General features: G+C 34.8%; 1 protein-coding gene across 1 annotated transcript; it reads right to left on the reverse strand.

The window, feature by feature from the left end:
- Positions 1-4879: 4879 nt before the first annotated feature.
- Positions 4880-6826, reverse strand: LOC125200250 (uncharacterized). The gene is made up of 3 exons (XM_048097949.2): positions 5776-6826; positions 5368-5596; positions 4880-5291 (listed from the first exon to the last, which is right to left on the reverse strand). The coding sequence occupies exons 1-3, from the start codon at positions 6645-6647 to the stop codon at positions 5127-5129; spliced, it is 1266 nt and encodes a 421-aa protein (XP_047953906.1). The 5' UTR covers positions 6648-6826; the 3' UTR covers positions 4880-5126.
- Between the last annotated feature and the right edge of the window lie 6536 nt (positions 6827-13362).

Consider the following 13362-nt stretch of genomic DNA (forward strand, 5'->3'; position numbering starts at 1 on the left):
TAAAAGAGGGGGGCAAAATGAAATCAAAATTGAAATGTGATGAATTTGTATAATGAATTAGTAATACATTTAGAACTTTCATTCTTTACAATTTAAGGGCTGAAAATAATTCTTAATTTACTCTAAAATAGTAATGTATATATATAAATAACTCTAGAAATTTTTCCGACATAGAATAATGGTTTAGTTTTGCATTTTATTTTAGGGTTAATTATAGTCTATAGCATGAACTTTTAATGAATTTCAGTTTATAGCTACAATATAAATTTATTGTTTGTATAGCCTAAATTTTAAGAAAATATTTAATTAAGGCCAACAATAATAATAGTGTCAAGTTTGTGGGTAATTTTTTATTTATTTATAACTATTTATTTGATTCATGTTTGAACGTTGTTGGCATCATTATGAAGAACAATTCGATGTATTGCTCGATATTTTTAATTGATAAATGGAAATGAATTTTGTTGGAATTCTAATCGTGTACATAATTAATTAATTAGCTTTTGTTTAGATTTATACACACGTACATAAATAATGTTGAACCGCTGTATGATTTAATGTGTGAAGCAATTTAGTTACGCGTATTTATAAATTCATACTTATATGAATTACGAAAGTTGATGCGAAGTATGATGATTGTGTTCGATCGCCAGATTCTCGAGCTTAACTTTCACGAAAATATATGTATTAAATTAATTACTGGATTTCAACACTTATCTGCTTTGAACAGTCAAAAGTTGCATGATCAAACCTATTTTGGATTAATTAAACATAGGCCAATCATAATTTAAAGGCATGCCAATTTTGACATGGATTAGATAGTTTCAACTTTCATTTTCAATATAGTACTACTTCAATTAATTGTTAGTGTATAATAGAATAACATAATTTAATCATCGATCGGTACGTACTGGCTGATACATATGGGGTATTTATGCATACTATTTCCTTGTATAAATTTAGTATAAAAGTGAAATTTTGACACATTTTATTACAAACTCATATGTGAAAGCTAAACTAGTATTTTCCTAAACAAAACAGTAGTAATAGTAAAAATGATTAACAGGTTATCGCATCAAGGATTTGATCTTATGAAAACCTAAAATATACCGTTACGTTGTAGTACTAGTCAAACTAAAAATTTAATGAGGCAATCATATGTAAACCTTTAAATATAATGGAAATCTAAGATAGGTAGAAGCTAAGAATTTGATTTTTGTGACACCTTCATTAAATAAAATCAAAAATCCATTAAAGTCAAAAGGAGGGACTGTTGTTAGGTGACTTACCTATTAATAAATCATTTGATGGTGAAATTATTCATCTATATTCATTCATTTTCTTTGCCATTAACTTAAGATTTCTTTTTCCCACTTTTATCAAGTCAGATTCATAAACTTTTTGACTTTTCAATATTTGAAAATCTTTTTTCAAATAAAATTTATTACATATGAAAGTAAAAGTCAATTTAGTTGTTTGCATTTAGTAAACCGTTTGGGAGGTTCAATTAATCAGACTGAAGCATGGAGAGTGGAGACAACTTAAATGAGAGTTATAATTCATTTTCAGAGTCTTCTTTGTAATAAACAAATAAATAAATAAATGAGAAAAAGTAAAGGAAAACAATGTTTTTGTTTGAATTTAAGGTTAGTTTAATTTTTTGTGGGCCCGACCTTATTTTTATATGAAAAAACTCGAGCCCAAAAAAACGAGCATTAGTAAATGCAAAGATCCCAACAAGCTTAGAGTCCCGCAACAAATTAGCTATATTATTATTATTATTATTATTATTATTATTATTATTATTATTATTATTAGTTTTTTTGAAGTGACACATCTGCCCATCCCATTATAAAATTTGAAGTGACATTCACAAAACCATATTCCATAATGATTTTGTTGCCATAAAATAAAGGTCAAAATGTCATCATCAAAAGAGATCTTAGTAAAGCAAAGAATAATGTAATGTCACAAAATGATAACATTGTCCATTTGTTCTTTTTGTTGCAAATTCGCATTAATCTAAACCTTCATATATAGTAATATTAATAAAAAAGGCATTATTTTATGCATGGGAAAACATAATAGTAAAACAAGTAGTACTATTAATTTACACAATGAACATATCATATATAGATAAATCATTATCTTATAAATAACAATTTGTATACCTAGTGAAGTAATATATAATTAAGGGGTGCACGTGGCTATGGCACAACCATGTCTAAAATCTAATTTATTCAAAGTACGTATAAACTCTAAATGATTTTTTGTTAAATATTTCTATATTTGCTTGTAATATACATTTTCATAATTTATTTAAGATATTAATTGCAGGGTAAGATGGACCGAAAAAGTTAGATTGTTGATAAATTATGGCAACGTCGAATATTATGTACACAGTTAAGTTTGATATATATATGAGGATGAAACATTATATATTTGCTATGGTCCATACAAGATAATTGAATAAATTAATTAACAAGTGGAATGATGGATAAGTAGGGTCACCTAAGAAGGCAACTAAAATTGCATTATTATAATTACACTAACTAATAGTGTCTTTGCCAATTAATTTAATTTTCAAAATTTCAGATATAACAATAAAAAAATACATTTTTTTCGTTATAAGAAGGTATCATCAAGTAATAATACTAGATTTGGATTTTTCTGAGTTCACAATATATTATTCCAGCTAGCCAAAAAAAGGAATTTCTAATGATAAACATTAAATGTGACACTTTAGAATTATATTCACATTATAAAGAATATCTAATGATAAACATTAATGTGACTCTTTAGAATTATGCTCATATTGATAATATATTAATTAAGAATGTCGATTGATAATGTCACAATAACATATAAGGAAAAAGAATACTAAAGTCTCTTTTTGAAATTGACCAGATCCATAAAAAGCATAAATAACAATCGATGTGAATTTTCAGAATTTGAACCCCAAAAAGAAAGCATTGGATTTTTTAATGAGAAATTCGAGACTTATTTTTAATGCAGAGACATACTACACGACAGAATAATAAATTTTAAATCTGTCATATTTTTTAATAATTTATACAGTTTTCTGTAAGAGATGAGATTGATTGGGAGTAGAATAGTAGACGACTGTTATATATTTCTGCGACTACGTATTTATTGATGCTATTTATTTGATGGAGTTTCCTTGCTTGTAACTAAATTGTGATGGCACTTGGAGAGTATGTAGAGTAATTAAGCAGTGTTAATTTTAAGATGAGTATAGATTTATTTGACCCTAAATTATGCTATAATTTATCTATCATCAATTATACCATATACATATTGGTATAGCATCTTATGTAACACATTAAACGATATACTATACTATTATTTGTGGTGCATTTTGCCAAGTATATAGTACTACGTTATATATTAGATTTTGTGCAAGTGACTGATAATCATGAAACCTATAACCATATTATAATATACTATGATCAAACACAAAGAACACACAATTAATGCAACATCACACTATTCAAGCAAATTCCATAACCAATCATACATCACAACATCCGTCAAAGAAGCAAAAAAATATGTAATCATAGAAGAATTATTAACTTAATCACAGTAAACATTGCTTAATTTCATTTGTTGCTTTGCATGTGGGAGGTATTTGGTTGGTTCTTGGATGTATAAAAGAAATGAAATTCGCAATAGTTTTTAATCTATGGTTCAAGATAGCTAAAAAACAAATAATAAAAGGGAAAAGAGAACAAACGAATCTAAACAGGCTTAGATTAGAAAAACTATAAACTAGCAAAAACTTTTGCCCTTTTCCTCATTTCAAAAATCTTACTTTGATTAAACAAGAAAATAAAAAGTTGTGATTTTTTTTGGAAAAGAATTTACCTATGAAAACCCCACAGCCACTACTATGCATGTGCTTTGCTATAACAATGACAAGATAGCTTGCATTATATCTCCACTTGAGATCAAAAGGCACATGATGCTCTTTCGAATGTTTAATGAAACATCATGTGAAAAAAGTTAAAATGTAGGAGTATTGATATGCTCTTTTGCTAAAATGTAGTAGAAGTTAAAATGGGTCTATTGCCTACAAAATTACAAAAAATAAAATAAAATAGATCACTTTTAGTTTGTTCACACCTCTTGGAATTTGAATGATAAATCACAAAGGTCGAAAAGTTTCCAATTATCTAATCTAACCATGTTTAATTTATTTAATATTTTTAATTTCTCAGTCTCAAAACGACATTATTTAACCGTCCCATCATCACATTACTACACTTGCGCTGCTATATATCCAGATCACCAAAATTTTACATGTGTACACCAACTCAGCATCACATTTGCTCAAAAAAACGTAACCATTCAAATTCCGATAGGTGCGAAGCATACACTGGAATTTACGTGCAAATAACCCTAAGGCTCAATTAGCATTCACAACTTTTAGATTTATTTAACATTTTTTTCGAAACATGCCACATGTCATCCATGGATTGGCCGGCGATTGAACCCCCATTCGCACGTATGACAGATCTAACAAGACAGCATCCTTTGGTTGAGGAATAGAAATGGGAAAAAATGGACTAATGAATAATTATCCACAGAGAGAAAGCAAATATGGAGTGCAATAATTGATCTCATTTCCCTTCAAACACAAGATATTGAGTTATCCACCCTTTTCCCCTCCTAAAAAACTAATTACTCTCTCCACCTCTCAAACACATTGCTGCTTCTTGAATTTACCATCTTCACCAATACACAGCAGACCACATGCTCCATGTAGATAAGATGCTAATGTAATAATAATAACAACACGAAATAATGCTGTCCTAGACCAGTTGCACAAACACAATAATCCAACTTCAACCCCACCATATAAGATAAGAACACAAAGCATGTTAAAGTAAATCTTGAAAATTTTGGCTACAATCAGACAAAGGGCTGGATTCAGCATAGACATATATGTGCACTAACTAGGAGTATACATGGTGATGATCTATGTACAAGTTAGAGAATGGTTAACCAAATCTCAACCACTGGAGTTGGCTTTCAGCCTTCAGCAGGGTGCCCGTTTTCGATGTGGAAAATCAGTGCTGGTAAACTTGCATTTACCAGTTAACATCTCACAAGTTAGTATCACAAAATTGCCCATGAATCCTATTCTGAACAGCTTTGATGGCAGCGACTCTGGCAGCGGTGGAAGCCCTGTTCGCGGCCACCACAGCCTTGTTCACTTGCTCATCAACCCGGCGGAGGTGGATTGCATTCTCCGCAGTCTTCCTAGCAGCCTGCAGATCAACGCAAGAGTTTAATAAGCTTGTGACATTAAACAAAAGGGAGTACTGTTTTGGGCGTGTGATTTACCTGAACCGCTCGCAGAACTGCATCAGTGAGTGGGGTGAGTGGGATACTGAGACTGCCATTATCCCATTCTCCACATCTGGCATCTCCATTTCGGAAGGTGTACATTCCGAAGCCTTGCTTCCGGCCCTCGTGCCACGACCCTTGGTAGAAATGGCCGTTGGCGAAGTGATACACCCCGAAGCCATGGATTTTATCCCCAAAGTACTCACCGGCGTATCTATCTCCATTCCTGTATAAAAGAATACCGTATGAGTTGAAGTGGAGTAGCATTTAATGAATTCAATCTTAATTCAACAAATCAAACAAGATAAACACTTGATCATCTCCAAGCAAACAAAAACATCTCCATCACCATATTCAAATATCAAAATCAATCAAATCAAAGGAAACAATTCAAATCCCTTTGACCTGAAATGGTAGCATCCAAGGCCATGCTTAACCCCACATTTGAACTCGCCGACGAAGCAGCTCCCATCGCCGCAAGTCTGAGCTCCAACGCCATGGCTCTGCCCATTGCACCACTCTCCAGCATACGAATCCCCTGTGTAAAACTTATAAACTCCAAATCCATGGCGCAAACCCTGCCGATACTGCCCTCTGTACCTGCTCCCTCTCGCCCAGCTCTCGATCCCATACCCATCGTATTTCCCATCGATCCAATCCCCTTCATACCTCCCATTCACAAAGTAATTGTACACACCGCTCCCATTACACGTCCCCTTATGAAACTCCCCTTCGTAGAAATCGCCATTGCTGTAAAACTCCACACCTTCCCGAACAATCTTCCTACTCTCCAATTCCTCCGATTCCGCCTCGCCGATGAACCATTGCACAGGCTTCGACTGATTTCTCGGCACAAACCCTAACCTCTTCCCATACTCATCGCAAATTTGCTTCAACAAATTCACATTCCTGCTCACGAAACCCTTGTTTCTCGACAACAGGAACAGCAACACCGCCACGAAAATTAAAGCTGAGAGCAGATTCTCCGAAGTGGCTAAATCGTCCGAAGTGAGGAAGGCGAAGAGCGCGTAGAGGAGGAGGAGGGAGGCGGCGGCCACCGGCGCCGCGCCGGAGCGAAACGGAGGTGGAAGCGGCCTGCTGTGGGGCTTCTGCTCCTCGAGATCCTCCGCGTCGGAATCGGGCGCGATCTCGCTCACAGAAGACAAGCTGTGGATGGATGAGCGGATGGTGGGGGATGAGCGGAGGAGTGAGGAATTCGTCCGAGTGAGCTTCGTCTGACCGTCCATTTTCTGATGAAATTCGCTCTCCACTTTCATCCTCGGCCCTCGATTTCTCCGCCGTCCAACTAAAGCAGCCTCGATAGGCGTATCGTCGATTTCTCCGGCGCCGGTTTCATTTCCGGTGGCGGAAAACCAGTGGAGAATGTGAGCAGTTTTTAAGTTTTTTTAGAGAGAGAAAGTGCGTGTGATAGTTTTGATTTGGGTTTGGGGAATTATTCAGAGAGTGGAGCGAGTTTAATGTTGAGATGTTGGTATTTATATGTCGCAGAAAGGCGGGGAGGCGTGGGGCCCGCTGTACTTGATATGGACCGTGAATGAGGGATCTACGGGTCAATTTTGGTCTACGACTCTACGCCGTCCGATCGCGGACTACTGCAGGAAATCTCAGTCGTCCGATCTAGATTCATCTCTCTATCATGACTCGGCACGTGCCACTGAAAAGAATTTGGTTGGGAATAACTTCCTTTTTCCATGATTTCCAACTATTTACAGAAAAAGTAACAAACAAAATCGTATACTTTGTAATGCTAAAAAAATGACAAAATTTGAACATACTACTATTTGATTAATTATTTCTAAAATTAAATTACTGATTATTAAAATATAATAGTAATAAAATAAATGAATATTACTAACATTATTTAATGAAAATTAATGGGAGAAAATTTTGTTGTTAGCATTATTTTATTACTATTATTATTAGTAGTAGTAGTGTCTTGGCTACACAATTCTGTTGATATTTCTGTTTTTATACTTTTTGTTTAAACTTAAATGTTTTCCCTTTTCTACCTATTGATGATTTGGAGCAATGAATGACATTGGATGATATTGCTATACAACAATGATTAAGAGTTGTTTGTTATCTATCTGGAATAGTACCAATTTTGTTAACAAATGTAAGGAAAATAAAGTTACTAAAGTTTGTTTGAATTGAAAAGTTCAATACACATTTATGATTTATCAATATGATAGTAGAATCTTTAATACGTTTCTATATTTCTAAAAGGGCAATTTGAACATCCTTGTTTGACAAGGGTGTCAAGTGGGAAAAAAAATATATTTAAAGAGAATGATTTAGGGATAATAAGTTGGTCCCATTGTTTCGTCAAGTAGCCAAAATTGATCACTGTATTTGTTTTTTTTTTCCAACAATGGAAAAAAGTAAAAAAAGTGTAGTAACTCATGTGTGGTGAAATAATTGGGAAGGTGCAGAACATAAATATATTTTTAAAATCAATAAATTCTCCATTTATTTTGTAACGCGACATATGAATTCATAATCTTTTGCAACAAGATTAACTAATTTATGTACTAGATCAGCAACCATCAAACATTTATTATCTCATTTCCAATAAGTACTACTATAGTATATAGTTCTCTATTAAGGTGTAATGAATTAATATCAACGGCACAACAAACATAGTTTGTTGGGAAATATTGACATAAAAATTGGGATATTATTATATCTGTATTATTTTGACCATTTCTAAAGACAGGTTACTACTTACTAAACTACTTAGAAAGTTGACGAAAATTGCAAGTTGGAAGTCGCACATTTATTTTAAAACTATATCGTGTTTTTCACGAAAAATATATATATATATATATAGTCGACTTATTTTCATAATGATTCATTAGTGTTTTATCAATTTAATACTCAATCAATTAGCTATTTATTCCAATTAACTACTATTCAAAGCACAAACCTACTCATAACAACTCCAAATATTATTGCTCTTAATCATTAAGGTTTTCTGTTGGCCTGATTTATTTGCTTGTCGACGATGTTTCATAATAACCAATTGTTTAGGGTTAATAATCAGAAAATACATGAACTTTTTAGCACGTAGCCAATTTCCACTTAAAGAAAATTTTGGAGTATCAATTAAATCCAAGGTGGCGCACATTAATATCCAAAATGATATCGTTTGGTGTTAATTAACACATCAGAATGTGTAACTATACTAAAATGAAACGACGTCATTTCATAAAAAATACATGAAAAATTCAAAGAACATAGGAGTATAAAATATTATCGTTTTAAAGTAGCACTTTCAAAGTTGGTGGTAAAATCAAATTGGTATATTTTCATAATTTCTCATTGAATAATACAGTTTGGGGCGGCCATCTCAAGCTAATTCGGGCCAAAGCCCAGAAATCAGTGAACATGACGGACACGGAGAGGGTGGCTTCATAAAATGGAGCAAAGACGATGACTTGATCAAGCCCAACATTGTCGCAGCCAGAGGTGATGTGACGGATCAACCACAACTACAAGCCCGGTGTCTTTCTTGAAACGCTCAAATTCAGATCAGGGACCCCACATCCGTGAGCGACCATACTGGTTCTTGCCGTCTCTAATTGACAAAGTCCGGGCCATCCAAGTTGGGTCATAGGTTAATGGCACCATGCTTCATAGCAAGGCTACTCATTTGTGTGGCGACAACTTTTGGGATTTCAATATATTAATTACATTTATGAAGATTTCGAGATTTTAGGGTTTATATAAATGAGTGAACTTCAAAAATGGTCCCTTGACTATGGGTTTATCTCGAAAATAGTCCCTGGACTTTAAAAATATCACCAGTAGTCCCTGGACTAAGGGTTAATATCAACAATGGTCCTTTTGCACTGTTTTGAGATAAAAATGCCCTTTTGAGGGGTTTTGGGGATTTGGGCAATTTGGTCTTTTTACACTTTTAACATTTTAAATCTGATATTGTTTCAGTTATGTACTAAATTTGATATTATTTCAAAATTATCATTCTTCTTCCCTTTTGTCATCCTTCACTTTGTTTAGTTATTTCAATATTAGATTTAATTTTACAAAATTAAATTTTAAATTTTAGTTTTTAAATATCAATAAATTTTTTTAATTATAAAAATTAATAAATAACAAAAATTAATAGTTATAATCAATATTTGATAGTGTCTAATATTTAATCAATAAGATATGACAATGCATTAGTTTCAATTAATATTTAATAGCTTTAATCATAAATAGATCATATAACACGATTTATTCTAAAATAAATATGCATCTAAAGTAAGACAAATATAATTTTCGTTTATTAATTTGAAAACAATCAAAATGACTAGAAAGTTTTGAAGCCCACGCGAGTGTATGTGTGTTAAATACTGTGTGCACAGAAAGGAATAACAAGTCTCCTAGGTCCAGCGAATCCACTAGATCACAAGGTCTAGGAACTCACGGACCGTTGGAAGATCTCGGTCGTCGGACACGCAGAATATCGCTTCAAAAACCCTCAACCACTTATACTAAAATTAGCACAGGGAAGTAGGGATCGATCCCACAAAGATGAATGCGTAATTAAACATGCTCAAGGATTCGGGACTATTTTTGAGTTGGCTGCTGCCACGCATTTTTGGGTTGAGGAAATTAAACTAACTTGGAGTTGAAATCTGCTACGCTAACAGCTAGATCTAGGCAGAACAGAAATCATGCATGAAAACCGGAAAACGAGACAATCACTAGATCTAAGAAACTATTTCTAAATTACCTAGACCTGGGAAATAAACTGACGGTGGGGACCATTGCTGAAAAGGTAAAGTACGGATGAAAAGCTGGAAAACAACTAACTAAAGTACTAACTAACAGCGACATCATCTTCTCCAATCGATTTGCAAAAAAATTCAGTAAAAACAGAGATGGAACGTGAATTGGCAACGAAGCAGACTAAATTTAATGAAGAACAATTAAAAACTAAGCAGATCTACGGCTACTAGACGGAGTAAATTGAAAAGAGAGCAAAAAAGTTCAAAATCCATGCACAACTTGATTCCCCTGTTCAGATCCAACCTCGGATGCTAAATCCACTCCGGATCCAAGCATCCCACACAAACTCCGACCAAAAGTATATCCATAGCTTCAGCAACAAACAACCACCGATCAACAACAACAATTCAGATCCACAACCTCTTTCCCAGATCAAGCACAGAATTATCCAAAACAGAGATTAACATCCAACTGCCAAAATAAAACTTCAAACAAAAAAACCAGAATCATAAATCAACACAAGATAACACCAACATAACAAAAACTAAATGCATAGATAACCGATAAGTAGCAACAACCAAATCGACTTCCAAAACAATGAAGTTCGACGGAATAAAAGTAAGAAAAACTGAATGAAAAGCAGATTGTTTCTTTGCCCTCCGAGAGGACGGTGTTACACTGACTTTCGCTGAAGATGAACCCCTTAGAAACCCTAAACTATCCCAGAATTTCCATTTACCAAGTGTGTGTGTGTGAGTGTGTGAGCTAAGAGCAAAAATCATAAAACGTGTGTGCTGCATGCTCCTTTATTTATAGGCGTTGAAGTGGGTCCAGCGAGTTATGAATAGTCTTTGTTGCCCTTAGCTATTGACTTCCTTCTTCTAGCCATTCTTTTCTCTTCAATTCTACTCACTTTCTTTCATTTTCCTTTGCTAGTCCATCGCCTCCAGTTGTTCCTGGATCTAGCATCTCTGATAAGGCTCGTTTCATGCATTGGTTTAGGGTTAAAATTCTGTGCATTTGGGGCGCTAATGTGTGTTATTGAGTTCAGGTGCAAAGTAAATCTTGCGGACCCAGGAGTTGCTGTTACCTGACCTGGCAGATGCAAAAGAGATGAAATTGAAGCAAAAATCAGAAGTCGTCATTCGGACCTGGGAGAATCAAAAGTAGGCGACAGGAGCAGAATGGAGTGAGAGCAGATTATTTTAAAGAGTCTTACTCAAGGGCAACAGCGTCAAATCACCAGAGGGATACCCTAGGGATCAGAGCCTTGCATATATAAGGAGCTCAACCTTGAAGAACAAGGCAGACCGTGAACAGCCACTCCTACGCTCTCCTAGCTCTAGTTCTAGTTCCATACTTCAAATTTTCATTCCGTGTTGCTGCGCACTTGGACATGGAGGATTCTGGTCACCGTGGTTCTCATCGTTATCATCATTATTTTGCTGTGTAACACCGCCTTGTGAAGGCGAAGAAACAATTTCATTTGCTTTCGTTTAGTACTTTGTGGTTTTTAAGTTTCGCAACTCTAGTTTCTTGCTTTGATCTGCTGGATTCAGACTTATTTCAAGTTATTATGGAAGTTAATGTTTGCTTTTGGTTGGATATCTCTGAGTTTATGATCATCTCTTGCTTTTAGCTTTCGATCTTTGTTTGTTGTTGGAGGTTGGGGATTTGCATATGGAGATGTTTGAAAATAAACAATTTCATCTCTTGCTTTTAGCTTTCGATCTTTTGGTTGGGGATTTGCATACGGAGATCTTGTGGGGATGGCTGCTAGAAAATAAATCAGTTTATGCATTTATGTGTTTATGTGTCAATATGTGGTTTTTATCTGTTTTCTTTGTCTAAGTCCTTTAGCGTCTAGGTCTAGTAGTTTGAGTCTTTTTCTTTTTTTTTTAGTAGAGTCGGTTAAGGGGAACCCATGCATTGAAACTTGCCTTATTTCTTTTTTTTCTTGTCTTCATACTTGAGGACAAGCATGGTTTAAGTGTGAGTAGTTTGATAAGGCTCGTTTCATGCATTGGTTTGGGGTTAAAATTATGTGCATTTGAGGCGCTAATGTGCGTTATTGAGTTCAGGTGCGTAGTAAATATGCTGGACCCAGGAGTTCCTGTTACCTGACCTGGCAGATGCAAAAGAGATGAAATTGAAGCAAAAATCAGAAGTCGTCGTTCGGACTTGGGAGAATCAAAAGTTGGCGACAGGAGCAGAATGGAGCGAGAGCAGATTATTTTAAAGAGTCTTACTCAAAGGAAAGAGCGTCAAATCACCAGAGGGATACCCTAGGGATCAGAGCCTCGCATATATAAGGAGCTCAACCTTGAAGAACAAGGCAGACCGTGAACAGCCACTCCTACGCTCTCCTAGCTCTAGTTCTAGTTCCATACTTCAAATTTTCATTTTCGTGTTGCTGCGCACTTGGACATGGAGGATTCTGGTCACCGTGGGTCTCATCGTTATCATCGTTATTTTGCTGTGTAACACCGCCTTGTGAAGGCGAAAAAACAATTTCATTTGCTTTCGTTTAGTACTTTGTGGTTTTTAAGTTTCGCAACTCTAGTTTCTTGCTTTGATCTGCTGGATTCAGACCTATGGGTATCTCTGAGTTTATGTTCATCTCTTGTTTTTAGTTTTCGTTCTTTGTTTGTTGTTGGATGTTTGGAGCTGAGAGCTCTTGGTTTATTGTTGGAGGTTGGGGATTTGTGTATGGAGATGTTTGGATTTGTTGAATCGTGGTGTTTCGGAGTTGAAGTTTCACATATTTGGTGCTCGATGTTTACGTTGTGCATGATTATGGCTATTTACTTTCTGTTTCTGCATCCTTTAGGTCCAGTAGTGTAGATCTGTTAGTTTAGGCTTTAATTTCTCGTTTTAAGTCTAGATCTAAAGTTTGCTCTGTTTTCATGGTGTTTAAAACTCTGTTTTCTCTGCTATTCTCGTTTGATTCTCGAAGAAGATGAAGTTGTTGGTAGTTAGAACCAGATCTGCTTTATGTCAGTACTTTTCAGCATGTACTTTGCTTTTTTCTGCATGTCCCCTAGACCTGTCAGTACGATCTACTTTGTCTCTTTTACTTTTCTGCATGCTTTTCCAGACGCTGGTAGTTTAAGGAAACTTGTCTTGCTTTTTGCTTTATGCTTGTCTGTCCAAATTAGGAAAACCTTTCTAGTTAAGTTTACTCCAACTGTTTTAGAACTTTAAAATATCTCAGTTTCTCTAAGTCATGTATGT

The sequence above is a fragment of the Salvia hispanica genome, chromosome 1 (genome assembly GCF_029641045.1).
Source record: "Salvia hispanica isolate PSC_SH4W2 chromosome 1, Shi_PSC_v1, whole genome shotgun sequence".
Lineage (NCBI taxonomy): Eukaryota > Viridiplantae > Streptophyta > Magnoliopsida > Lamiales > Lamiaceae > Salvia > Salvia hispanica.

Bases quoted from the DNA above. Each gene is read 5' to 3' on its own strand.
- LOC125200250 (XM_048097949.2), bottom strand. From the start codon at position 6,647: ATGAAAGTGGAGAGCGAATTTCATCAGAAAATGGACGGTCAGACGAAG. The intron at 5,597-5,775 runs GTCAAAGGGATT...TCTTTTATACAG, and splicing joins CTTGGATGCTACCATTTCAG to GAATGGAGATAGATACGCCG. The intron at 5,292-5,367 runs GTAAATCACACG...GTTGATCTGCAG, and splicing joins CAGTTCTGCGAGCGGTTCAG to GCTGCTAGGAAGACTGCGGA.